This window comes from Folsomia candida, unplaced genomic scaffold, assembly GCF_002217175.1.
Source record: "Folsomia candida strain VU population unplaced genomic scaffold, ASM221717v1 Fcan01_Sc009, whole genome shotgun sequence".
Lineage (NCBI taxonomy): Eukaryota > Metazoa > Arthropoda > Collembola > Entomobryomorpha > Isotomidae > Folsomia > Folsomia candida.
In genome coordinates this window covers 3,245,393-3,269,881 of record NW_019091201.1, presented here as the reverse complement: position 1 = coordinate 3,269,881, position 24,489 = coordinate 3,245,393, and the positions used below count along the sequence as shown (strand labels likewise).

The window sequence follows — 24,489 nt, the reverse complement described above, 5'->3', positions numbered from 1 at the left end:
CAATTAATTAATGACGCTAATTATGTGAAATGCATAATTCACTGAATCAGGAGGCTTGTGTTGGCTGGCTGGCAAAGGTCAAGGCAATATATATGCAGTCAGTATTTATTAATAATTAACCACAAACAGAATTCATACACATTTACGATGTGCATTTCCTTTAATAAACTTTATTTATACCGTCAACCGTCCGTTCTTGGAATTATTCGATTCATTAAATCGTTTTGATTTCATTATTATTGATTTCTGTTTGGTTAGTAGTTCACTGAAAACCGAAACTACCATGAAAATTATGAGCCATACATATTTGCGGCATCTTCACGTGTATATAAAGAGCATAATTTTCTTATCCGACTTCATACTCCAGCAGCAAATACAAGTTCAAGCTAAAATATTCGTACAAAGAATTCAGAAACTGAAAAATGTTGTCTTTTCACAAATTCATTTTCACATTTGGTATTATTATCGCATTAATTGTGATCACAACAGCAGCCCCACAATCCAACAACCTTGCGATGCAGAACGCAATGAGAAGTCTGGATTCGGCCAGATTTAAAGTGAGACTCAAATTTCATTTGATTTTGAATTTTTATTTTATTTCATTGTATTTTAAATTATAGCCGAACTGGAACATTAACGGGAGCGGAAGTGGAAACAACGGTCGAAATTGGGGGGCCGGTGGAAACGTTGGGGTTGGCACGAAAGTTTGGCAAAGTCCCAACGGTCGCCATGATGTTGGTGTTGGTGCAAATTATGGACAACAATTTGGACGGAGCCAGGTAATTTAACCAGTTTTGAAATATCCCAGATGTACATTTATCTGATTTACATCCATTTTCACAAACTATTTTCAAGGGTCAATCATGGCACAGTCGACCTGATGTCGGATTCGGTGCAGCGTATCGTTACAAATTTGGTAGACGGTAACTAATCAATATTCAATCCAAGAACCCATCCATCCATATAATTATCATTACCAAATAATTGTGTCATTGCCACCCTCATTTGATTGAATACCAATAAAAATAAAAATAAAATGTCAATTATTGTACAAAAAAACTGGTCCACATCCACATCCACATATTTGCAAATGTCACAATGATACCAGACCAATAAAATCACAAAAACAAAATATTTAATTAAAACGACATCAAAATAATTGACCACACTCAACGCAACCTTCTCTGTTTACTGAACATATTAAAAAATTGATCTTCATCGTCGTCAAGTGCATTTGTGTCAACGTCAACGTCAACCTGACCAGACGTCGTAAAAAAAGACGAAAAAATTTCATATTTTGCAGTAGCATCATCATCTTTAATTGTAATTCTATCCACATGTATGCACATGAATATACATATATCAATACACGTGCATATACTCGATATAGTAATAAAGTAATTAGTTGTCTTTTTGTGCAGCCCAAGGGCAATTTTATTACCACATTTTATTTTATTGTATTATTGACGCTTAAAAGTTTTGGTCAAGTAGAGCAGAAAATAATATTTAAGTGATAAATCAAGTTCACAACTTTGCATGATTACGCACCACTCAACAAGTTGAGCAATGAAATGAACAGGCTGCAATACGTGGTCGGTAGTAGTGATTGATTAAATGGGATCAATTCAATTGTTAACATTGTTTAATATATTTATAGTAGAACAACCTGTAATTATCACAGCGGTTAACTACTTGCGCATAGTGAATATTAATTGCGATGGAGAGTCATTAAATATGCGTATTATGTGTGGAGTTGGACATTGGCGAAATAAAAAATTATTTTACCAGAGGTTTTATTTCAGTGGATTGAAAATTATCACAGATTTTGAAATTTAATTTTAGTATCGGTTTTATTCTTAAAAATAGAAAATTATCACAGATTTCCAAGCTAATTTTACCATCGGTTTCATTTTTAGGAAATTATCACAGATTTTCAAACTATATAAACTTTTGTATCACAGAGAGCTAATTATTTTATACGTATTACAAAGTCATAAAATTCTAGAAAATGTTCATAATTTACTACTCTGAATTATTGACAAGATTTAATGATGATAACCCCCGATGGCTCCATAACCACCACCATAAGCTCCAATAGATCCTGCGTAACTAATAGCAGGGGTGGCATGATAAGCTGGGGCGGCATGATAAGCGGGCGCAGCAGCAGCGTAAACTGGTTGGGCAACTCGGACAGGAGGAGCAGCAACGACATGTTGGGCGACAGCGACTTGTGGTTCTTGTCGGTTGACGATGGCGTTGAAGCCGTTGATGGCGTCAGCAGTGTAGGTGACCGTTCGGATAGCACCGCCCGGCTCGACGAGCGAGTAAGATCCTCGGACAAGGTCGCCGTCTCGGGATTCTTGGGCGTTGTGGTGGTCACCGGTCAAGGGGTCGGAAACCGAGTAGCCTAAATATAATTGGAATGTTAATTATCATTATTTTAACTGGAGTTAAGGCGAATTTTTTGGGCAATTATTACCGTAGTTGTATTGTGGGTGGGGGTCGTAAGGTTCAGCCCGGATGGCTGGGGCGTGTGCCACGATTTGTGGGGACGCTGCGTACCCCTGGGAAATAATTGAAAATTGTTAGTTAACAAATATTTATGATTACAATTTGACCAGTTAAAATTCTTACGTATTCGACATTTCCTGCTCTGGCGACGCCGACGAGAACAACGAGAATGGAAACGATCTGAAATTTTAAAATCCGATTGAAATATATAACTCAGAATTTTGTACTTTGATTTTTACGAAATCATAAATACAGATATTTACCTTGATCATTATGCCTTTTTTTATTTGTTTGACACTTATTATTACTTTACAACTGTTGATACAAACGCTGGTGGCTGAATGATGTCTATTCTCGTCAAATATTTTATATTTATAGCAAGAATGATCATAAAAATATGTAGATAAGGGTCAGCAGACCCTATTTATGTATATACATACATAAGTCATTTTTCTATATATATGCATGTATATGTATATACACACACAACGCCTTGTTTTGATACCTACCGGACCATCGTGTCATATTTCGTCCAATGAGAACTATGCTGTTTTATTTTATTGAATAAAATAGTTGTTTAAAAAGTATCCAACCCTGAACCCTTCTCAGGAGACAGAAGGGCTAAAAAATATATTTATGTAGAATTGCATACGTACAAATGACGGAATTTTTGTGATAAGCATTTTAAAAATATGTGGTAAATGAAGTTTTTCAGTAAACGGCGACGTGAAGGAATGGACGAAGCTCGTGTTTATGAATAAAGTTACAAATGGGGAAATTGAGACGAAGCTATGAGAAGCGAGAACGTGTTTTACAGTAAAGTTACATATGGGGAAATTGAGACCGAAGGAATGGACGAAGCTACTACTACGATGAGAAGAGAACGCATTTATGTAATGAAGTTATTGTACATACATTATACGGGGAAATTGAGACTGCTTAAATTGATTGCTTCAAGAAATGGTTAGAATGATAGAACTTGATTGAAAAATATGACGATCTAAATACGTGAACAGTTTTAAGGTTAAATGTATTAATAATAATAATGTGCAAATATAGCTATAAATTAACAAAACATTCCCAGAAATCCACTAAAAAAGTGCAAGAATACTTTAATCTGAAACCGGTGATGGCGAACGCCATTTAACATCTTTATCATATCATATTCTAATGAATGTTTCTCTCTGAAATGAAATTTCCTAGCATAAGATGTATCGATATCAAGCAGAACTAAATATACACAGATACATACATAATTGTAAGATTGGACTATATCAAAATGGAACACATTATTTAAATTAGAACCCATTATTCGCAATAATTTTGTGGGATCAATGAATGGGATTGCATTGTATTAAATACTTAATTGATAGTTCATGAATCTCCTCCCCAAATATTTTTTCCTGGTTACATGCATGCAGGGAATATTTGCAATTAATTGGATTACACGGAAGTTTTTGTGGAAAAATGAGGAAAAAGTTTACTTTTGTCAATATTTCGAATGCTATCTGCAATTCATTATGAAGACATGCACAGAAAAAGACGAAAAAATTATCACAAAATATAGTTGTGATCATGAATTTATATTAGCATTAATCATATTATGTTATAAATTCATGGTTGTGATATATGTGCCATCGTTTTATATGAACATCGACTTAATCGTTGTAAATGCCGAAAAATAAAATTGACAAAAGCTAATAATGATATATTTTTGTATATATTTTATTTCAGTGTTTCATCAAGTAAAACATATTTATGGAAGGGATTGATCACAGATTTGCAAATATTTTTTTGTACAGTCAAGTAAAGCTCGAAAAACGGCACGTAAACAACATCATACAACACACTCATCATTAAATACTTTGTTATCAACAACCAACAAGAAGAACGCGTAAAGGTCAAGAGGTCAAACAAGAGACAGACAGCAGTACAGTAAGATTGGAAGGAATCAGAAGAAAGAACAGGAAAGAAAAATAAATAATTTATGGAAAGAAATGAAAATTTCAGATCAACTAAAAAAATTAATTAACTTTAATAGTTAATTAATTAGTGGTGGTAGATTTGTCCAGCATAACCAGCTGCGATTCCGTGGTGGGCAATTGGTTGAGCGTAGGCCTAAAAATTTGGAAAATTGTTTTTTAAAATGTTCCCAGATTTCTTTAAAAAATTCAAAATTTACATTGGTAGCGTAGGCTGGAGCGGCATAACCGGCAGAGTAAACAGCTGGGGCGGCGTGGTGGGCAGCGTAGATTTGTGGGGCAGCTCGGACAGCGACGGCGGGTTGAGCATAGGTCTAAAATTAGTTCAGAAATATATTATTTCCAGAATTATAAAAGAAAATTAAAGCGCCATATTTTTAAAATGTGCCACTCACAGCGTGAGCATAAGCTGGGGCGGCGTATCCAGCAGAGTAGACAGCTGGAGCAGCGTGGGCGTATCGGACAGCTGGGGCAGCAGCGTAAACTGGTTGGGCAACTCGGACTGGGGCAGCAGCAACGACGGCCTTGGTCACAGTTGGGGCAGATCGGTCGACGACGGCGTTGAATCCGTTGACTCCATCAGCAGTGTAGGTGACGGTTCGGATGGCACCATCGGGCTCGACGAGGGAGTAGGATCCTCGGACGAGGTCACCGTCTCGGGATTCTTGGGCAGACTTGTGGTCTCCGGTCAAAGCGTCGGAAACGGAGTATCCTAAAGATTAATTATTATTAGTTTAACTGGAATTAAGGCGAATTTTTTGGCTAATTCTTACCGTAGTTGTATTGTGGGTGGGGGTCGTATGGCTCAGCTCGGACGGCAACAGCTGCATAATCGATAACCGATTAGTAAAAATCCTTCAAATTAGTTAAGCTCGACAATTTTCATGGAATCCTTACCCTTGGCGACGGCCACTGGGGCTGGGGCGTAGTGGGCAACTGGGGCAGCGTGGGCGTAAGTGGCGACTGGAGCGGCGTGGGCATATCCGAGCGCTGGGGCAGCGTGGGCATATCCGAGAGCTGGGGCAGCGTGGGCGTATCCGAGAGCTGGGGCAGCGTGGGCGTATCCGAGGGCTGGGGCAGCGTGGGCATATCCGATCGCTGGGGCAGATGCGTACCTCACTGCTGGGGCAGCGTAGGCCTAATCACAATATAATTTTTCTCAATCAAATCTTCCCGAGAAATAATTCTCCAAATTTTTTTTTGAATTTTAATTTACAGCAGTTGCGTAAGGTGCGGCATATCCTCCGAATCCGAGAGGAGCTCCAGCGCTGGCAAAGCCAACAACCGCGAGAAGAGAAACGATCTACAATAATTATTTAATATAAAAACTATAGAGTAAAATCACTGGCACACCCAATTCACAATATATTCCACCACATATTTCACCCTTTATAAATATTTATTATTTCACTTTATTTACCTTGATCATTTTACGCTTTTTGTTTTTTCTTACTGGTAAACTGTCTCAGAGGAAGTTGCTGACTAACTGATGACTATTTGCGCCCTCCACTTACGTATTTATAGTAAAGTTCATCTCACATCTCACCCACCAAAGCAAAGGGTAGGACCCTGAGCGTACAGTGAGTGGAGTGGACTCATTCGAACGCCTTGTTTAAACTGTTGTTGGCGTTGTTTTACGGAATATGCAGCATGCCATTTAGCCATTTTACATGCAGCAATACCCAATAAACTCGTTATTTAATTCAGTTTGCAAAAAGTATCCCACCCTGAACTTACAATAACTCATTATGCGAAGGAATTATAAGAGCGGACGGCGTTTGCTCCCTTAATGACAGAGAGACAAAAGAAGGGACGCGTCTCGTCATACTTATTAGAATGATGTTAAAATTAAATAATCTAGTTTGAGGTGATGCTTGATGCTGCTACCGTTTATTATACATGGATTCTATCCACGCTAGGTAGTTCCTGGGCATATTTGATCGGCATTTATTAAAATTTTGACATTTTCAACTACCACCACCACCAAAATATTTTATGGTTTTGATCACACTCCTCGTTCGTTGCCACATTTCATCCATACATGTTACAGTTTGGGAAAATTAGTCGTCAGGTCGTTTATTATGACATCGACACAGACTGACCAAATACATAGTAAACGTGAAAGTATACATATACATAGGTTGGACCTTCTCGCACCTTTTTTTCTCATTCATTCTCTTAAATATGTACGCACAGGACACAACTTATGTAAATTTGCTAAACTGCTCCATATGCGAATGTCAATCTGTCAGCATAAATATGGTTATTGATGCCTATTTTCAGTTTAAAACAGCAGCAGCCCATATACAACGAACGGGGCCTCTGTAATCATAATACTTGTACACAAACAATTGGATTTGGATGTAATCTGGCCGTGGTCAGATCGATAACTTCGAATAAATCCTGTGACGTAGAAACATGGAAATAACAAAAGGTGCCAGAAAACTCGCAGCAACAATATCTGTCAAACGATCTCATCATTGTTTAGACAGTGGGCAAGATAAGATCTAAACTTCTTGAAATCTGCGTCATATCATTTTTCATGAGAATTAGGCTGGATGGACGCAGAAGGGTAAAATTATGTAAATTCTTACTAATTCTCAACCTGTGTGCCTAAGCAATCAAGACAATTCATACATATAAGTAAATGGTGTAATGTAATTGATTAGGGTGCGGTCGTCATAAATCGTTTCTTAATTATGCACTAACCAAGCTCCAAAATTTTTTTGACAACTTTACACTACAACTCACGAGATTAAAAATATTTCTTTGATTAAGTAATTAATTAATTGGTGAGTTAATTAGGAAAAAACAAATCCGTGGGCATACAACAAATACAGATCTGTGTCGGCATTACAAGTATAATTTACGATCTGCAATGGTTCAAACGATACCATATTCGGCGAATTGGTTCTGCAAAAAGTTTGACTTATTGACAGCCTATTATTAAATTTGGACTGCTTCTTGTTGATGAAATTGGTAGTCTGTCGTGATACGCACGTTTAATTCATTCACCGTTGACACGCACTTACTTTTATGTAAGTACAAACGCACTTGGGCATCAGTTACGCACAATCCGCATAACAAACAATTAGTGACTCAAAGGTTGCGAAAATTGGATTAAATAGCCCAATAATTACGTGTTATTTGTTATCCTAGAGGTCTTCCAAAATTTTTATTGCAGTTTTCCGGATCTTCCCTCTTTCTTATACGACCCACATACATACATATTATTTTTTCATAGCATTGAGAATGCGTGTATATACCTACATAATTGGCACACATACTCTATTAATTTTGCATAACGTAATGACAAATATATAGCAAATTTTAAGATGTGACTAGACTCGCAATTTTTTAATTCAAGATCATTTCGCAAATATATTAAGGATCTAAATCTCTTCATGATGGTTGGAATTCAGGGTTTCTGTTCTGCGATGAAAATCAAAGCGTTCTAATGGTTGGTCCGTCGTCGGTCAATGGTCAATGCCAATGATTACATGGGTCGATTAAGTATGTGACATGCAGATGGTCCAATTTGTCAAATCAGCTTAATTGTCAATTGTTACACCATAAATACATATCCCATCATGCATGCATCATGCCCAGGCCAGGCATGCGAATGATAAAGCAACAATATAAAACCAATCAAATCAATAATCAAATCTGTACTTTTGTTAATTCCTTGTCTCTAAATAGAATCGGAAGGCTGTAGCTAGCCATTTTTTTCCACCGGCTTAAATTCACTTCTTCTCTTGATCGATGTCTTAATATGTTTTGTGCATAATAGAAATGCGTCTTTTAAAAATATAAATAATAACAAGTTTCATTGTTAGTTGCAAGTTGTATGAATGTCTCGTATGAATGACGTCCATATGTAGTTGCAATTCACAACGAGATGAATGAATTAAGTTGCTCAATGCGAAAAGATTGACAGATTCGAGATTAAAATTAACATTTTTTAGTAATTTAGAAATGCGATGAGGCTTTGTTATTGGTTGGAGATGCAATCTATATCGGAATTAGTTTTTTCGTGATGTAATGATCTACTTTATCGCATTATCGGCACTACAAACCAACTTGGTTGCTGGAACTTTGAATAAAAGTTGACTTTTTTTAATAGACTTGTTAATAATATCGCACAAAACATTAAAATGGACTCCGTCAATCAAGTCGTGTCGCCATTTTGCAGAGGACGATATATAATTTGATCGTCTCGTGACATTGTCAGTCATCAGTCAGTATGACACAGAAATGGATTTTACAAGATTATTGCTCTTTAAAAATGTCAACACCAATTCCACCTTATGAATTGACTGATTGACAAAGTGAATGACGCCCAAATAATGATATATCACAATAAAAATAACAGTATAACACGTCCAAATATTGACGATTTATTTAAATAGATCAAGACGAAAATATAAATAAATAAGTCACGGTCCATAAAAATATCCACTTTAATGTCGTGAGCAGCAATAACTCGTAGATAAAATCTTTATTGGACCACAACATTTGGCACAAGTCTCATTCGGTGAATTTGATTTATTTTCTCAAATGCCTTGGAATGTGTTGTCCCATTGCGACATAATTGGTTGATGGTTCTATAATTGCAGGGGTTTTTGTACAAATTGAAAGTTCAAGAGTAAAATATCCTCGTAAAGAATGGAACGTGAGAGAGTGAGCAAGCATAATTTGTAATGTTATTGTTATGTATCGTTAAAATGCCACACCTTATAAATAATAAATCTCATGGATCTTACATACTTTTGCAGTGCAGTAGTCGTCGCAGTGACCGCGGAAGTTTGAGGGAAAAAAGAGGGACAATGTCCCCACGGTTGTTCGATGTCCGCATCTTATACAAACCCCTCCCTTCCTCATCCTACAATGTCAATGTCCCCCGATGTCCCTACGGCTTCCGCGGCCACTGCGTTATTGTGTTTACTAAATAAACTAGTCTAAAATTATGGTCCGCTTAACTAAAACGTGTAAGTAGGGATTTACCTTGTCGATCTTGTTTGTATCTATTTGCGACCTTGCATCGTCAAAATTCAGGAGGAGGAGGAACAGGTGAAGCGTCACGATCTCTTCTGCGGCTTGACCACCAACCATTTTTTGTAGGCATCAACAATTCGATGATAACGCAAAATTAATGGTAGACGAGAGGAAATGCAGCGAAAAGAGCAAAAAGTTTGGATCGTGAATGATTTGTAGATCAAATTTTTGACTGATTATGCTTCAGTATTTTAGGACGTGATGAAGGTGTGAAGAGAATGGATTTCTGATATGTGTGCACATTTTTCTTAGTAGATATTTGATGATATAATTACATTATCTAATGTGAGATATAACAACGTATAATTATTTATGGATGAAAAAGGGCGTGTTCCGTAATTATGGTACATATCAAATTCAAGGTTTGTACGATTTTTTGCGGAACAAAGGTCCGGTCAATTATTAAACGATGACAAATTCAGTTAAACAATTAATTGTTAATTTATTATGATTGATTTTGGTTGGATTTTGATTCTTTTCGTTTTTTCTTGTATTCCACGTGCATTTTTTTATTGTTTTCGAAACAAGGCTTCATGAGCTTGGCGTGTGACGGGGTCCATTTTTTCAATGTCGGCGACATTATTTATTTTGAGCATGGCATAATCTGTGGATTGTAGTGGAGTGAGCTCTTTCATAACGGCGGATTGCATTCGGGTGTAGAAATGTCTGGAAATTGAGAGAATTATGTAAATGAGAGAATTGTTCTTATGTTAACGATAAGTGAATAACTACTGCTTACACGAATAAGATGGAGCAAACTAGGGTGAGTACGGTAATAATTGGTAGGAGTGAATATAGCCAAGTCAAAATGTAGAAGTGACCGTTTTGGAAGAAAGATTTAATATCGGCGGAACTTTGTAGATTTCTTTTCCATCTGAAATATTTTCCAGATTCGGGGAGAAGAAATTTATCGTAGAGTGAATTGTCAGTTTTAAGATCGCTGCATGTTAATAGACCATCGACACTGTTTTTAGATTGCACGTCTCGTTCACATCCCTGAAAATAGCTAAGAAGTCATTTCGTAATAATTTAGGATTGTTTAGCATAATTTTTTGGTCTCACATTTTTCCAAAGGACTTGATCCAATAAAATGTTTTCAGAAATTCCTCGTGATACGTAGTACGTAAAAAGTTCGTCTTGTTGCATTCTGCATAAACCAGTTATTTAGTAATTTTTAGTACATAATTTTTTCCTTGCTACATTGTTAAAATATTAATCTACCGATAATCCGCCATGTAAAAGAAATCGTCTTTCTCACTGTATTCTTGAACCCTTTCGGCTGAAATGTGTCAGTTTTATGTCAAAATTATTAAATTTTCTGTTAGTTGATGTATATATGTATTTAACTTACAACAATTAGCAAACTCGGGTACTGTGCATCTCTAAAGTATTTAAATCAGAAAATATTATATCGATATTATAGAATTTTTGTATGTTGACGTACTTGAAGTCTTGAACTAAAATGCAGCCATTTTTCACAATCCAAGATTTCCCCCAGGGTCGCATTTCCGTTTTTCATGCATTTAAAATAACGCTTGCATGTTTCAGGATGTGGGTAAGATCGGTTCAGTTCTTTATCACTGCAGAACAAATTTGGATCTACATTTTTTGGTTCAGTAGTTGTGGACGATAGTTTGGGTCTTGTTGTCGTTGATTCAGGAAGTTTTGTCGTTGTCGGCTGAATTGTTGACTCCTTATCTGAAACAGGACTTGTGGTCGCAGGCGTCTCTTCGCCATGGTGCACATTAGTTGGAAATAATCTAAAATAGATCCACTCTCCCCTAAAAACCTGCCCACTATAGATCAATTCTTCCACAAAAGCGTCAAATTTTAACAGAATTTCTGACGGGATGACGTTTCCAGGTAGTTTGGAATGGTTGACGAATTTAAGTTCTTCATGCATTTCTTTCTCAAATGATTGAAAAAGTTCTGGTACAATGTCCTGGTTAAGGAGTGGCTGATGATGAGAAAGCTGAAAGTTTGGTTTCACGTCCAATTTATGCGGTCCTTTTCCTATTGTCCAATCTTGCATAAATTTTTCGTTCTGAATTATTACGAATCCACTTGGAATCCTGTAGTTCAAATATTTGATGGTAATAATCTTATTAAACTTAATTGCTTAATTAGGATTAATTAATTATTACCGTGTCACATTAAACATTCTTCCCAATCCGGTGCATGTAGTTTCACTTCCATCCTGACAACAACTAGACGGAAAATCAATTCTTTTGGTTTTTGATGGCCAGTCTTTCAATCGATCGATCTCATTAAATCCACAGCATTCCTATTTGCGCAATTAATTAGAATTCTATTTAAAAAAAAATAGCGTTCAATCCAATTTCCAGGAAATTACACAAGATTTTTGCAGTTTCTGATAAAACGTGGGAATATCACTAGTCCTGTTGACCCTTTTGGTCAGAAATACAGTCATACTTCCGGAAAGTGTGTCATCCGATGAGCCCAAACTTGCATGTGATAATGCCTTCACTGACATCGTTATTGTGTAGAATGAGCCCAGAATAAACTGCAAAATGTGCACAAATTGCATTCTTAAATGTCAATAAATTCGGGTTCGAATGAATCATCACCAAAAATCCAAAGACGGCATGCATTCTGAAATATGACACGATGAAACCGATCGGTGCCAAGGCTGAAAGACTTACAAACGCCGTGAAGGCGTCGTAAAATGCCACTTCGCCATGGTATGACGGAGCTACTCCTAAATTGCTGTTGAGAATGACTAATCTCAAAATACAAGCGATACTAAATACCTATTAATTAGTAAAGCTAATTAGAATAATTATTTAAATATGCAAAATATTGATATCATGTAACTACTAACGGTTGCAATAACGAATGCGGATAACATTAATCTTCTTCGACGTTGTATTTTTCGCTGCTTTTTCATAAAATTATCTCGAACTATTCTCTGCTTTCTCTGAAATTGTGTAAGCAAATTAAAAATTTTTCAGTAATTTTAGACCATAATTAAGGTAATAAGAAATTAAGGTAATTAAGGTAATAAGACCATAATTTAGTACTTTATCTTCGTCGTCGTCATCATCGCCAGAAATTATGGTTTGTACGTCGTCGTCGATGTCATCAATCGGTGGTGGGGGTGGTCGTGATGGGTCAACTTTTCGAGTGTTGGTTTGTTCATACAATTCGCGTAGCTTTTGAAGTTTGGGATTTTTGTTACTAGTTCGGCGAGAATTCTTTTTCAGTGAACTCTTCTTGGGAATGATGTCCACATTATTGTTGTTCTTATCATCATTGTTATCCTCGTTATCATCATTATTATATTCGTCATAAAGGACAAAATTACTTTTGTCATCTACGAGAGGACTGCTATTTTCATAAACTATTGTTTCTGCATTTATGTTTGAAACATGTTCCAAGGATTTTGACGAGTCGATCGATCTTTTGTCAGGTTTGGATGATTCGGTATCACCGTTTTTAGAGCGTCTTTGATCCATTTGCGTATGTAAATCTTATAAAGGTGTTTGAATATAAATCGCATTTATAAACTCGTCTTACAAGGCAGGTTTAAAGCTTAAAGCACGATTGTCCCTTAAGGGACATTACCTAGATACTAAAAGTCGTAGTTATGAATTTGAAATATTTAAGTTTTCATGCAATTATAGTGATGCAAGTAGCGACGTTTCATTTTGAAATACAGTAATTCTACTTCTAATTGTAATTCTGTAATTATAATTTCAAATAGGTCCGTCTCCAAGTCTAGATAAGGATTTGGACTTTGCCGACTTGGCAGAGAGGAATGGCATCATTTGGATGAACAAGCACAATAACATAACATGCAATTAACTTGTAAATTACAAGTTGTAATTATATCAACCTTTAAGCTTGTAGGTTAATGAATCTGACTTTTTCAAATTAAAAAATGACATAAAAACCAGTGCGATTGAAATATACTTGCATATTATTTTCATAGTTGACATAATCATAATTTACCCATATTTATAATGGATTAAATAAAGCAAGATTCAAATACGTAAATAAATACCTTAGTTGTAAACATATCGAATTATTCATCCCACGAGAACGGACTCTGAACTCTCATTCACAAATTTATTCACATGTTATAATCTTATCTCAAGATGACGCTCGCTTATCTCCTATCCATTTCCTCGTGTAAAATTTAGTATACAAACAAAACTTTGGTGTCATGTGTAGTAGTACGAGTTTTCCATTTTGATCCCTACCTAACCTAACGAAACTTGTAAATTATTTCAATTTTAAATCTCAGGTTTTTATTTATTTTAAAAAATATTTGGACTACATAATGGAATCCGTTACACACATTGTGCTGCTATTCTGCATTATTAGTTCATCAATAGTAAATTCCAATCAAGTTGAAACCATTTCACCACCAATTTTGCTAAGTGGGTATTAAAATTATCTATGTCTGCATCGACATATTTTTGAAAATTTTGTGAAAATTCTAGAATAATATTTAGGTCAATACAACGTTCGTCACGATGCCGTCACGCTGTCAGGATTTTCATCCGGATCTTCAATGGCAACGCAGTTGCATGTCTCCCACTCTGCACTTTTTCATGGCGTAGCGTTGTTTTCGCAAGGTTCATAAAGAAAAAATATTTATTGTTCGAATTATTTGTAATTCTCGATTTCCACCAGCATTTTACCGATGCGGTCCCCACTCTCTGGTGGAGTTTGGTCTTCGTTGCAGTAAACTTGGGATGGGTGTGTTTCCCTATGATTTCAGACTCTCGATAGGAGATGCTCGAAGGTACGAATGGATGAGACTGATTGATCCCCTCGTAAATTTGAGGGGTCAACGAATCTTTGTATGGATTGGAGAGTTGGATGAATACGTGCCACTGGGTAATTTTTGCTGTCAATTTGCATATGTATTTAATTTGCGAAGGTGTTTAATGATTTGTTAGAGATGGCGATGGAGAATGCCAAATTTTATGAGACGTTCACATCCAACAAGAGTTTAATAAGGACCACAGTTTTTCATGCAAAGCATTTGTTGGTATGTTTTATGTTCGGAAATTTATTATTAAATGTTTCCTTTAATGCAATTATTTTGTTCTTCATTATCCAGCCAACGACAAACTTTGGTGATGCTTGTGACCAAGATGCCGGCCAAAATGTGTATCTTGGAAATTGCAATTATTCCGGAGCCCACGCCGCCTTAGAATTCTTACTTCGAGACAAAGCAAACATAATAAATCCGTTTATTTCTACACGTATGTACATAAAATAGTAATTCAACCAAGTTTTAATTGCTGTAAAAAAGTATACATTTTTCTCATTTATTTAGAAATGCAAAATATTCCACAAGAAGAAGGTTCATTGATGGCGTACGATCAGTCAGAATTTTACAGTGGGAGGAACATTACAGACGAAGCGATGGGAACTTTGGGCTTTATTTATGTACCAAAAATGTGCCAACCACAATTTAATATTGCCGACGAACCGTGCTTTCTCCACGTCAATTTTCACGGATGCAACGAATGGCAGTAATAATTCGGCAGAAATTTTGAAATAATTATTTTTCCAGAATTATGTCATAATCTTAATTTATATTTAAATATAATTTAGCCCACAAGTCGCATTACGTTATATTAGAAATAGCGGATTTTTACTAGTAGCAGATGCAAACAGAATTCTTACCGTGTTCCCTCTTACTACCAGGGTTCCGCAAAATATGGATGGATGCTGGGACTTTTTTTCATATACGGGGTCATTGTTTGGTTAGTGCCTATTCTTAATTATTAACTTTAAATTTTTACGCAAGTCTAAAAAATATTTTATTTTCAGCTACGAAAAAGGGGAAACAAATCAAAATAGTTAAAGCAATAATTGACCGGATTTTAGGAAAACTGAAATAAAGAACTATTTTTTAAGTTCAATTACAGAATATCTAGAATCTAATTGATCATTAATCAATCATTTTAAAAATAAGTCTTACAAGCTACGTATTTAAAACCACGACTTATGACTTACGACTGTTTGACCAAAACTCTATTAAGCTGGTCACCACTGCCACCCCCATTAAAGTTGCATCGAACACTTTCTCCCCCTATTCCTTCATCAATCTTTTTCACATAGGTCACAACAAAGAGAAAAATTGTCATGTTGAGAAAGACAAAGATAAATTGTCCAATATTATATTCATCAATGGTCCAGAAAGTCCAATCAACGACGAGAGCCGTGGCGATACAAAATCCCCAATTGTAAATTACCGAGATAAGCATCCAACATCGAAGAAGGAAACATTTGTATGCCGTTGGAGTCTCGTTTTCCTAAAAAAGCGTGATTAATTTACATAATTAGCAAAACCATCAAATTGCGTAAAATATGTATCACTCACATCTTTAGTTCCAAAAAGAAGGCAGAGAATCGCCGCAAAAATGACGACGTGATCCAGCAGTGCGTACGAAAGATTCCATAAATCGGTCACATCCTTATCATGGTCGATAAGTGCGGATCCAATTTCTTCCGGTTGAGCAGAATCTGATCCGTCCATTTGTCTCTGTATTATTCCAAGGGCAAAATAGGCACTGGAATTTATCCTCATTCCAAGAATGCACTGAAATCAAGTAAATTCATTGAAATACGTTACGAAACAGTTTTTTATTTCTGAAATTTTCTCACCAATTGCAATAACGCAATGTTGAACAATCTTTGGCGAAGCATGATTTTTGTCGAAAAACTTTTCTAGTCGAATTATGTAAATGAAATCTTAAAACTCTTGCTGGTTCCTCCCTCTGCCAAAAATATATTGAGAGAGAATGGACAAAGAACTGTTATGTATTACACTCGGATGGAAAATAATCTACGAAAAGCCAGCGTCAGACAGACTTCTTTGTGCAACCTGAACAAAGCTATTTTCACGAAAGGATAATGAAACGAGTGAACTGGAATTTTGCATGTCTCAAAAATTGGACAAGCGGACGAATGAGTAGTCGTTCTTGTTATTCATTCAGAAATCTGAAACTTATTTTTACAGCGTGCCAAACTCCCATTATTCTGCATTTGATGACTAAAGTATAAAGGAATGGATTGAAAGAAAGGCGAGCAAAATTCCAAGAAAAGTTTAGTCACTGGAGAGCAATAAAAAATTTGACACCGAGTAAAATTCCGTCACTTTGCAGATATTTATGTATATTAATCTAAATAACACATCTGTAATTAAGCACGTATCCTGTCTTCATGAAAGGAATTTTTAGAGTCGTATTTTAAGCTTGGTTTATTTTATTTCTTGTATAAACGATTACAGAATTATGCTGAAGCACCAAAAAAGTTACCAAAGAACGAGGACCACGTATTGAAAGTATAAGAATAAATTTCCCAAATCCAATAAACCTTATCATTTTGCTGCTTTAACAATAATTGTCGAAATTTCCACAATTTCCGGCGTGGTAGAAACCCCTATGGTCGAAGCTTCTGATGTAGCTTCTGCCGAAATAGTGGTGGCATTAACTATAAGAACTTGCTTTTCTGCTTCTTGGCTGGCCCCATTCTTCCCGTCGTGGACGTTTACTGAGACGATTTTGAAAGTGTCGGCAGTGTCGGCAAAGTCTTTTTCGAGCGAGCCAAGGCCTGGTCGGGTTTCAATGTTTCGCACATCGATGGGAATTACGTCAGAGGGTGGGCTCAATTTTACGGAAGCCTCTTCAAAATCTTCCAAAAGAGAGGTTTCCTTGAGGTTGAACCGTTTGCGGGTTGTGTTGTCAACCTGGAAATTAGATGATGTCACGTACAAAATTCAGATCAGAATTTACGAAGGCTTGGAAAATTATTAAGGAGTGAAAGCCCTTTATAAGACCGTTATATCCGTTTGTCTGTCCTTGCGTCTGATAACTCTGAACGAAAAGACAGAAACTTGAAACTTTCAACGTAAACAACCTCAAGGCGCAGACCGAGTTCTAAGCGGCATTTGGGGGTCAAACCCGTCAAAGTCAAAAAGGTCAAAAAAGGTCACGTAACGGTCAATGTCCATATATGTGTCAATTTAATAGGAAATTTCACCCAGAATGTCAACCTCATACATAACACTTATTACGTGGTTTCACTCCTTTATTACATGCGTTGTAACGGTTTATTATTTTTGATAACGTACCGTCGTTGCGACCGTAGTCGCGATCCTTAAAACGACATCTGTCTTATTCGTGGTAGCTGACGACGAGAGGGCAGGTGGACCGGTTCCATTTCTCGCTGGGGCATCCGTCAGTGGTGCAAGAGTCGTGACATTATGGAGTCCGAAGGCATTATCCAACGCCATTTGAGCAGCGAGGCGTTGATGCGGTGGGAAAAAGTTGACTGTACTTTGAATGACTCGTTTAGGGTTTAGACTTCCGATTCCGGAAAAAATACCGAAGAGTCCCGTCAAAATTCCAGCTGGGCCGGGTCCTGGTGCCCTGAATTTTATAGCAAAAATTTAGTAAAATTTTTGGATTATGTGCATATTTATCCACTCACATCGTGACACCTTCGTCATCCTCATCTCCATCATCTTCTGGTCCACCTTGCTCTCCACCTCCTCCAAAATTTCCCCCGCCACCGCCACCGCCCAGACCGAAAAAGTCACCGATGCCTCCTCCTTGACGGAGGCGATCTTTCCCTTTTTGTTTCTCGTCTTCCACGGCTTTCTCCCAGTTCTCTTTTAGCTACGAATTTAAATCACATAGTAAAAAAAAGTCTTGTATTTAATTTAATCACAATTTAATTAGATAATAATTATTACTTGTTGCAAAAATTCCTCTGAAACCCCTAATTCTTGTGCAAATTCTGTTATAGTTGAAGCATTGTTTAAACGCTCTTGCGTGGAAGGTTCATCAAATGCGATATCCCACTGACCCAAAGGAACACAGTTGTGTGCCTATGAAATTACATGTGCATTTAAAAATTTGAAACTAATTAACTAATGATTTTTACATAAGTTGCTGAAAATTTGCATACCTGAATATATAGAGAAACTAAGAAAAGTATTACCCAATGCATTTTTATCTGTTTTAAGTCACTTTATTTAGAGAACTAACAAGTCTTTCCTATAGCTTTCCACCAACTGAAGATCGTTACACAATCATGAAAGTAATTGTAGAACGTTGTAGATGAAGTAATTGCCGAAAATACCGAGTTCAATGAACAGAAACAGATTTTTATTCGGAATGGATTAACAAAATCAGATCACACAGAATATTCTGCGGAGGTGTTTTGTATGATAATTAGCAGGCGATTAATTCTTGTCGCTCAGTGCGTATAACTACACATTTATTGAACTAATACATACATATTTGGGGTCATGATCAAATAAAATCCACCATTAATTTCTGAATACATGTGTTTTATTTCCGTTAATTACTTATCTAGATATACACTCGGATGATTATCCGACACGAAACAAAGGGTAACTCTGAAATTATCCCTCATCAGTATTTTTCTTCGCCTCTCTTTCACTTTCTTGTTACGAAAATACCCCAACGCATTTACCCAACCGCCTGAATTTGCAGCGATCACTGCTGCAAAAGCACTTAAGGGTTCTATTAGACCAAAACACGAAAAGATTGCACATGACCAACCGACCACTGCGAAAGGAACGTACAAGCAGATCGAAATGTAGATGAATGTGGTCAAGCATTCCGTCGTGGTGGAGTAGTGACGCCTCAAAAGGTGAGGAAGGCGTTGTTCAGTTTCAGTTGTTGGAATGATAATTTGTGTACTATTGTTGTTGTTAAATTGATGCAATTGTTGTTTTGGGGATGGAATGATGTTCATTGAGAAAGTGTGTTCCTGGTTGTTTATAACGTTTTGAATGGCCCGATACGCCACGAGGGTGAGGACTGCGTGAATACTGCAGGAAATGCAAACGTTGACTCCTAATATTATCCCAGAAAGTTTGTTAATGTCGAGCAAAAACCTGTTGGTTAAAAAAATGTAAAAAAATATTGTATACAATTAACTGATGATACGGAAAATATATCAAAATATTTAGTGCATACAAATATCCAGAACTTCCAAATGCACCGAAACACCAATAAATGCCAACTTGGATTAATAGTAAACTGATCACGAAAGTGTGAAGTTTCCACTCCCACGAACCCAGCCTTAGTTTGACCCGTCGTACAACTTTCATATATGTGAATAACGATAAGCCAGCGTTCATGAGTTGTTGATAACTAATGACAAATTGCATTGAAATCAAATGTATGATTAGAATCAAACTTTTTCGAAAAATATATAGAATATAAATATCTACCCGAAAAATAAAAACACGTTGATCCCCAACAATGCCGCAACTCGTTTTTCCGGATATTGAGGGCGAATCAGTAGAACGATGTGATCCCCGGATAAATTCGATAAGGCCCACAATGTATCCGAAATGGCCAAGTAGAACGGAAATCTATCAGAAAAATCCCAATGGTCCCGTTTATTTCGGCAAACACTGACGATTACGGAGACACATGACACTAATGAAATTAAGATAAACACAATTGCAGTTATATGCATTCCATAAAAGACTAGGTGGTTGCCTGCAAGTATTGCGGATTTGCCTGGCTGAATTTCAGCCGCGTAGAGAAACCATGTTATTCCGGAAGGAGTGGATGGACAATTTCCTGCAAAGACAGGAATGTCCCGAGGAGATAACGATGCGTTCATGATTTTATGAAAATTCTATTTCTGAAGATATGATCATTCTATTCTTATGATTCGCATTATGAATGTCCGTCAGTTGTCGACGTAAGATTTATTGGTACAGGAATCGGTCTGAGAACTGGCTCACTCGAGCTATGCAAATTTTGTACTGTCAACTCAAATTTTTTGGCATCATTTTGACAACCAAATAGTCTCCAACCGATTTTGGTAAAATGTAAAATGCATGCGGTGAATTTATTCGCTGTATGAAAGCTAAATTTGTTGCGGTTTGGTTACGGTTAGCCAAGAAATAGAAAATTCAGCATGTTCTAAATATATGCTTTATGTATTCCCTTATAAATCATCATGGAAAGTCCCCAATTTTTTTAAACTGTATAAACTCATTTATTAATTCAATGTACATATGTGGGAAGAAGGAAGTTTGGGTCAAAAAAGTTAATGTGACCTGCCTGAATGACACTGCTAAATACCGGAATACCATGCAAATTATTCCGCATATGCAAAAAAGAAAAGATATCTATACATACTTCACGAGTATTAAACAGTTTCAAAACGTGTGATTTTATTTTTCTGAGGAGAAGGATAAATAAATAAATAATACTTTTGTCTTCACATATTGCACTCAATTCAAGAAGAGATGATACAGATACAGACCTCACGAATTGGATTTTAGAATAGAATAGAAAATAGCTAATTAAAAATAGTTTTAATGATGGTAGACACCAGCGTGGTGTGCGATTCCACCGTAGGCGACGGGGGCGGCGACGGCGTGGTGCGCAACGGCGTGGGCGACTGGAGCGTGGGCGTAAGTGGCGACTGGGGCAACGTGGTGGGCAACTGGGGCAGCAACGACAGCCTTGGCGACAGCGACTTGTGGGGCTTGTCGGTTGACGACGGCGTTGAATCCGTTGACTCCATCGGCGGTGTAGGTGACGGTTCGGATGGCACCATCGGGCTCAACGAGGGAGTATTGTCCTTGGACGAGGTCTCCGTCTCGGGATTCTTGGGCAGAGTGGTGGTCACCGGTCAAACCGTCGGAAACGGAGTATCCTAAACAGAATTGGAATATTAATTATGATGCCTTAAACTCTGGAAAAGTGAAATTTTTTAAAGATCACTAACCGTAGTTGTATTGTGGGTGGGGGTCGAATGGCTCAGCTCGGACGGCAACGGCTATAGAATTGTAAATGATGATAAGAAACCCTTCAAAACTATTAACTTATCGAATCCTTACCCTTGGCGACAGCGACTGGGGCTGGGGCATAGTGGGCAACTGGGGCAGCGTGGGCAACAGCGACTGGAGCAGCGTGGGCGTAGGTGGCGACTGGAGCAGCGTGGGCGTAGGTGGCGACTGGCGCAGCGTGGGCAACAGCCAATGGGGCAGCGTGCGCATAAGTGGCGACTGGTGCGCTGTGGTGCAATTGGGAAGTTGCGTATGCTAATATTTTTTAAAATTTATTGTTAGACATATATAACTGGCTTTGACCATTATATTATTTTTACTAACCGTGACCACCGTTGGGGGCAATTCCAGCACTCGCAACACTGACAAGGGCCAAGAAAACGATCTGAAATTGTAAAAAATTTCACTTTGAGAATTCAATCCTACTTTTCATAAAAGTATTTCAATATTTTTTTTGGTATTTCTTTTACCTTGTTCATTTTGATAGTTTTATAATTTCCTAAGAATCTTTAGACTTATTTTTTGTACTGCTTTGCGAACAGTTGCTGACTAATGCTGGCACCTTGGTCAGTCAAAGTATTTATAGGTCTCGACATATATGTGCATACATATGTAGCGTGAAAGTAAATATTCTTGTTGTTGTGAACCATTTCAGCCGCAATCATGCTAATAATTTTAATTCATAAAGAAAGCCATATGCACTCCTGTGAGTATCACTGCTTATCTAGATTGGCAAAGACAACAGGCAGGTGTGTGTGGCTTGTGGTGTCTTAAAGTGGATAACATTGACATTCATTCATCCCATCGCTATTCCGAATTGAATCTTTTAATTTGGAATTATTCATACGCGTACATACTTTTGCCAATAAGATATTGGTGATTGTTATGCATGTATTTTATTACGGTGGTAATGACAAGTTGATCAAATTTAGTGTGGCACTACTACTCCATATAATCATGCCAATTAAGTAATGACGCGATCCAAGCAATGATACACATGAGACAAACCAATCAATATTGAGTCAAGTGAACAACGACATTAACAACTGAATTTTATTGAGTCAATCAATTTATTAGCGTGAAATAACTAGAGCTAACTGCATCGTGATGTGATGAACGTCTTGATTATTCCGTGAGATAAAGAGAGAAGCGAATAAATTAATCCAGAACTATTTATTTACGATACGAATAACGAGTGAATAATTAAAGACACGCTAACTATCCAATCCACTCTATTTCTTTGTTTTCGTAGTATTTATGCGGTGATTGACTCTTATGTTGAGTTAAAAACCTGTACCAACCATGTAATATATTAATAGTCAAACTTTTGATTGCTAACCTAACTACATTTATGTACGGATTTAATGACTGGTGTGCAGTGGCCGCGGAAGCTGTGGGGACATTAACATTGTAGGATAGGGGAGGGAGGGGTTTGTATAACATGGGGAGATGATGCGGACATCAAATAACCGTAGGGACATTGTCCCTCTGTCCCCACGCTTCCGCGGCCACTGTTGATATGCATGATTCTTGTGGACTAATTAAATGTTATACGACACAATTGTTGTTGTAGGAGGATATCTTTGATAAGTTTGCTTGGCTTGATGCACCCTGAGTTCATGCACACATGCCAAGAAAGGGCGTTGATTTGTCATAATTATTATGTAAGCGTAACGCCAACAAAGTTTAAAGATATGTGATATGATCATGACCAATAATCTAGAGCAATATCAACCACACTACAGAGGGTGAATCAAGATACAAAACTCACTTTAGTTTATTTTTCTACAGCTTCATTTTTCGTTTGTGAATTTTGTAAATTGCTTCAATGTGTAGCCCATTAGTTTGTCTAACGAGGTGCAGTCGCTTTTTCCACGCTATTATCACCTTTGACACTTTTTTGGAGTGATTTTGTTCCACTCGTTTTGAAAAGTTTTCCAAAACCCACTCAGCGCCCGAGCAGTCCGCTTGAAAATCTCTGCTTAAAGTACCAAAATCAAAAATAATCTATCTGAATAATGTCATGCGACTCGTCAAGAGTAATTTCAGTACAAAATTTATTTCTGGAAATTAAGTTTTCATTCAGTTATCGCGAAGTTGCTTTGAAAAACATGATGTAAGACTGCGTGGGGGCGTACACATGGTCCTCCTCCGCTTTAATCTATTTAGGTCAGAGTCACTGACCCTAAAAACTATTGCCTGACTCATCCCCAACATTTTGGATACTTTTCTGTCATGACGGATTTTCCTTATTGATGAAATTTGCGATATAGTACAACACATCCTCGATCCTAGCTGATCTTGGACGCCACTTTGGTGGAGGTGGAACTCCAGCCAATGATCCCTGCTTCTTTATGCTAGTGTCATTTAATACACTGGACCTATGGCTTCAACTGGCATTGAATTCAATTGTCGCCAGTTTCTTAACAATTTTTTATGGTACAATTCATCATTGGAAAACTCTTTTACGGCTACCTCGCACTCCGTGGGGGGGGGGGAGTGGGGGCATGTTGATGCACAGAACTAAGAGTTATTTTGCAAACTGTTCCCTGACTATCTGGGTACGGTACATACAAATTTCAGTAATCCCAGATGTCTCTAACACTTGTTATCTCAAAAACAAAAGTGAGTTTTGTATCTTGATTCACGCTCTGTACATTTCATTCTGCGGCGTCATTGGTTTTTGGAGAAGACGAAGAAATTAGAATTGGATGGAAGCATTTTTTTTTTTAGGGTTAACATTTCAATTGTAAGGACATATCGTATATGTAAATACGTATATAATTAATTATTGACCATGCAAGCACGACTTTGGGTCAGCTACCGTTCTATGTAGCAATTTGCTCTTGTACCCCAAACGAATCATTGTATACGCCCAGTTTTTTATTAGGAATAGTATAATATTGAACAGAAATAGATATCCTTCAAATTCATGTGAAGGAATAACGTTACGACTGTCAAGCTTTTTATATTTATAAGTCGTAAATTTATGAATGACATGATTTTTATTTTATTGTATTTTACTACTCGTTTTTACGACTGGGTTGGGATTCGATACCTGCTGTGGGTCATGTCATACGTTAATGTTACTGGCAAAGTTATCAGAGT

At 37.1% G+C, this 24,489-nt stretch overlaps 8 protein-coding genes across 9 annotated transcripts; 2 read left to right on the top strand and 6 right to left on the bottom strand.

Moving 5' to 3' along the window:
• Window positions 1–217: 217 nt before the first annotated feature.
• LOC110854251 (diptericin-D) lies at window positions 218–1,059 on the top strand. Its single transcript, XM_022102673.2, has 3 exons — window positions 218–557; window positions 621–779; window positions 856–1,059. The coding sequence occupies exons 1-3, from the start codon at window positions 423–425 to the stop codon at window positions 925–927; spliced, it is 366 nt and encodes a 121-aa protein (XP_021958365.1). The 5' UTR covers window positions 218–422; the 3' UTR covers window positions 928–1,059.
• A 717-nt stretch (window positions 1,060–1,776) lies between these two features.
• LOC110854332 (larval cuticle protein A2B) lies at window positions 1,777–2,872 on the bottom strand. The gene is made up of 4 exons (XM_022102763.2): window positions 2,775–2,872; window positions 2,635–2,691; window positions 2,480–2,564; window positions 1,777–2,407 (listed from the first exon to the last, which is right to left on the bottom strand). Exons 1-4 carry the CDS (start codon window positions 2,781–2,783, stop codon window positions 2,046–2,048), a joined length of 513 nt encoding a protein of 170 aa, XP_021958455.1. The 5' UTR covers window positions 2,784–2,872; the 3' UTR covers window positions 1,777–2,045.
• Window positions 2,873–4,218: 1,346 nt separating this feature from the next.
• LOC110854328 (cuticle protein 21) lies at window positions 4,219–6,051 on the bottom strand. Its single transcript, XM_022102759.2, has 7 exons — window positions 5,914–6,051; window positions 5,710–5,796; window positions 5,391–5,631; window positions 5,267–5,317; window positions 4,889–5,205; window positions 4,694–4,807; window positions 4,219–4,629 (listed from the first exon to the last, which is right to left on the bottom strand). Exons 1-7 carry the CDS (start codon window positions 5,920–5,922, stop codon window positions 4,561–4,563), a joined length of 888 nt encoding a protein of 295 aa, XP_021958451.1. The 5' UTR covers window positions 5,923–6,051; the 3' UTR covers window positions 4,219–4,560.
• Window positions 6,052–13,737: 7,686 nt separating this feature from the next.
• On the top strand, window positions 13,738–15,459 carry LOC110854330. Of its 2 annotated transcripts, none has more exons than XM_035854804.1 (8): window positions 13,738–13,951; window positions 14,027–14,149; window positions 14,208–14,414; window positions 14,477–14,568; window positions 14,641–14,785; window positions 14,860–15,058; window positions 15,141–15,292; window positions 15,360–15,459. In XM_035854804.1, the coding sequence occupies exons 1-8, from the start codon at window positions 13,852–13,854 to the stop codon at window positions 15,428–15,430; spliced, it is 1,089 nt and encodes a 362-aa protein (XP_035710697.1). In that variant the 5' UTR covers window positions 13,738–13,851; the 3' UTR covers window positions 15,431–15,459. The 2 variants fall into 2 exon arrangements, with proteins under 2 accessions (XP_035710697.1, XP_021958453.2); XM_022102761.2 differs by having other exon boundaries at window positions 13,842–13,951; window positions 14,015–14,149.
• Window positions 14,737–16,482, bottom strand: LOC110854331. Its single transcript, XM_022102762.2, has 3 exons — window positions 16,197–16,482; window positions 15,913–16,131; window positions 14,737–15,844 (listed from the first exon to the last, which is right to left on the bottom strand). The coding sequence occupies exons 1-3, from the start codon at window positions 16,236–16,238 to the stop codon at window positions 15,542–15,544; spliced, it is 564 nt and encodes a 187-aa protein (XP_021958454.1). The 5' UTR covers window positions 16,239–16,482; the 3' UTR covers window positions 14,737–15,541.
• Window positions 16,483–16,764: 282 nt separating this feature from the next.
• On the bottom strand, window positions 16,765–18,660 carry LOC110854327. Its single transcript, XM_022102758.2, has 5 exons — window positions 18,504–18,660; window positions 18,289–18,423; window positions 18,024–18,211; window positions 17,665–17,962; window positions 16,765–17,280 (listed from the first exon to the last, which is right to left on the bottom strand). Exons 1-5 carry the CDS (start codon window positions 18,543–18,545, stop codon window positions 16,912–16,914), a joined length of 1,032 nt encoding a protein of 343 aa, XP_021958450.1. The 5' UTR covers window positions 18,546–18,660; the 3' UTR covers window positions 16,765–16,911.
• Window positions 18,661–18,871: 211 nt separating this feature from the next.
• Window positions 18,872–20,380, bottom strand: LOC110854166. The gene is made up of 3 exons (XM_035854803.1): window positions 19,801–20,380; window positions 19,544–19,720; window positions 18,872–19,461 (listed from the first exon to the last, which is right to left on the bottom strand). Exons 1-3 carry the CDS (start codon window positions 20,199–20,201, stop codon window positions 18,903–18,905), a joined length of 1,137 nt encoding a protein of 378 aa, XP_035710696.1. The 5' UTR covers window positions 20,202–20,380; the 3' UTR covers window positions 18,872–18,902.
• A 353-nt stretch (window positions 20,381–20,733) lies between these two features.
• LOC110854329 (larval cuticle protein A3A) lies at window positions 20,734–21,960 on the bottom strand. Its single transcript, XM_022102760.2, has 5 exons — window positions 21,852–21,960; window positions 21,706–21,766; window positions 21,433–21,636; window positions 21,321–21,371; window positions 20,734–21,248 (listed from the first exon to the last, which is right to left on the bottom strand). Exons 1-5 carry the CDS (start codon window positions 21,858–21,860, stop codon window positions 20,905–20,907), a joined length of 669 nt encoding a protein of 222 aa, XP_021958452.1. The 5' UTR covers window positions 21,861–21,960; the 3' UTR covers window positions 20,734–20,904.
• Between the last annotated feature and the right edge of the window lie 2,529 nt (window positions 21,961–24,489).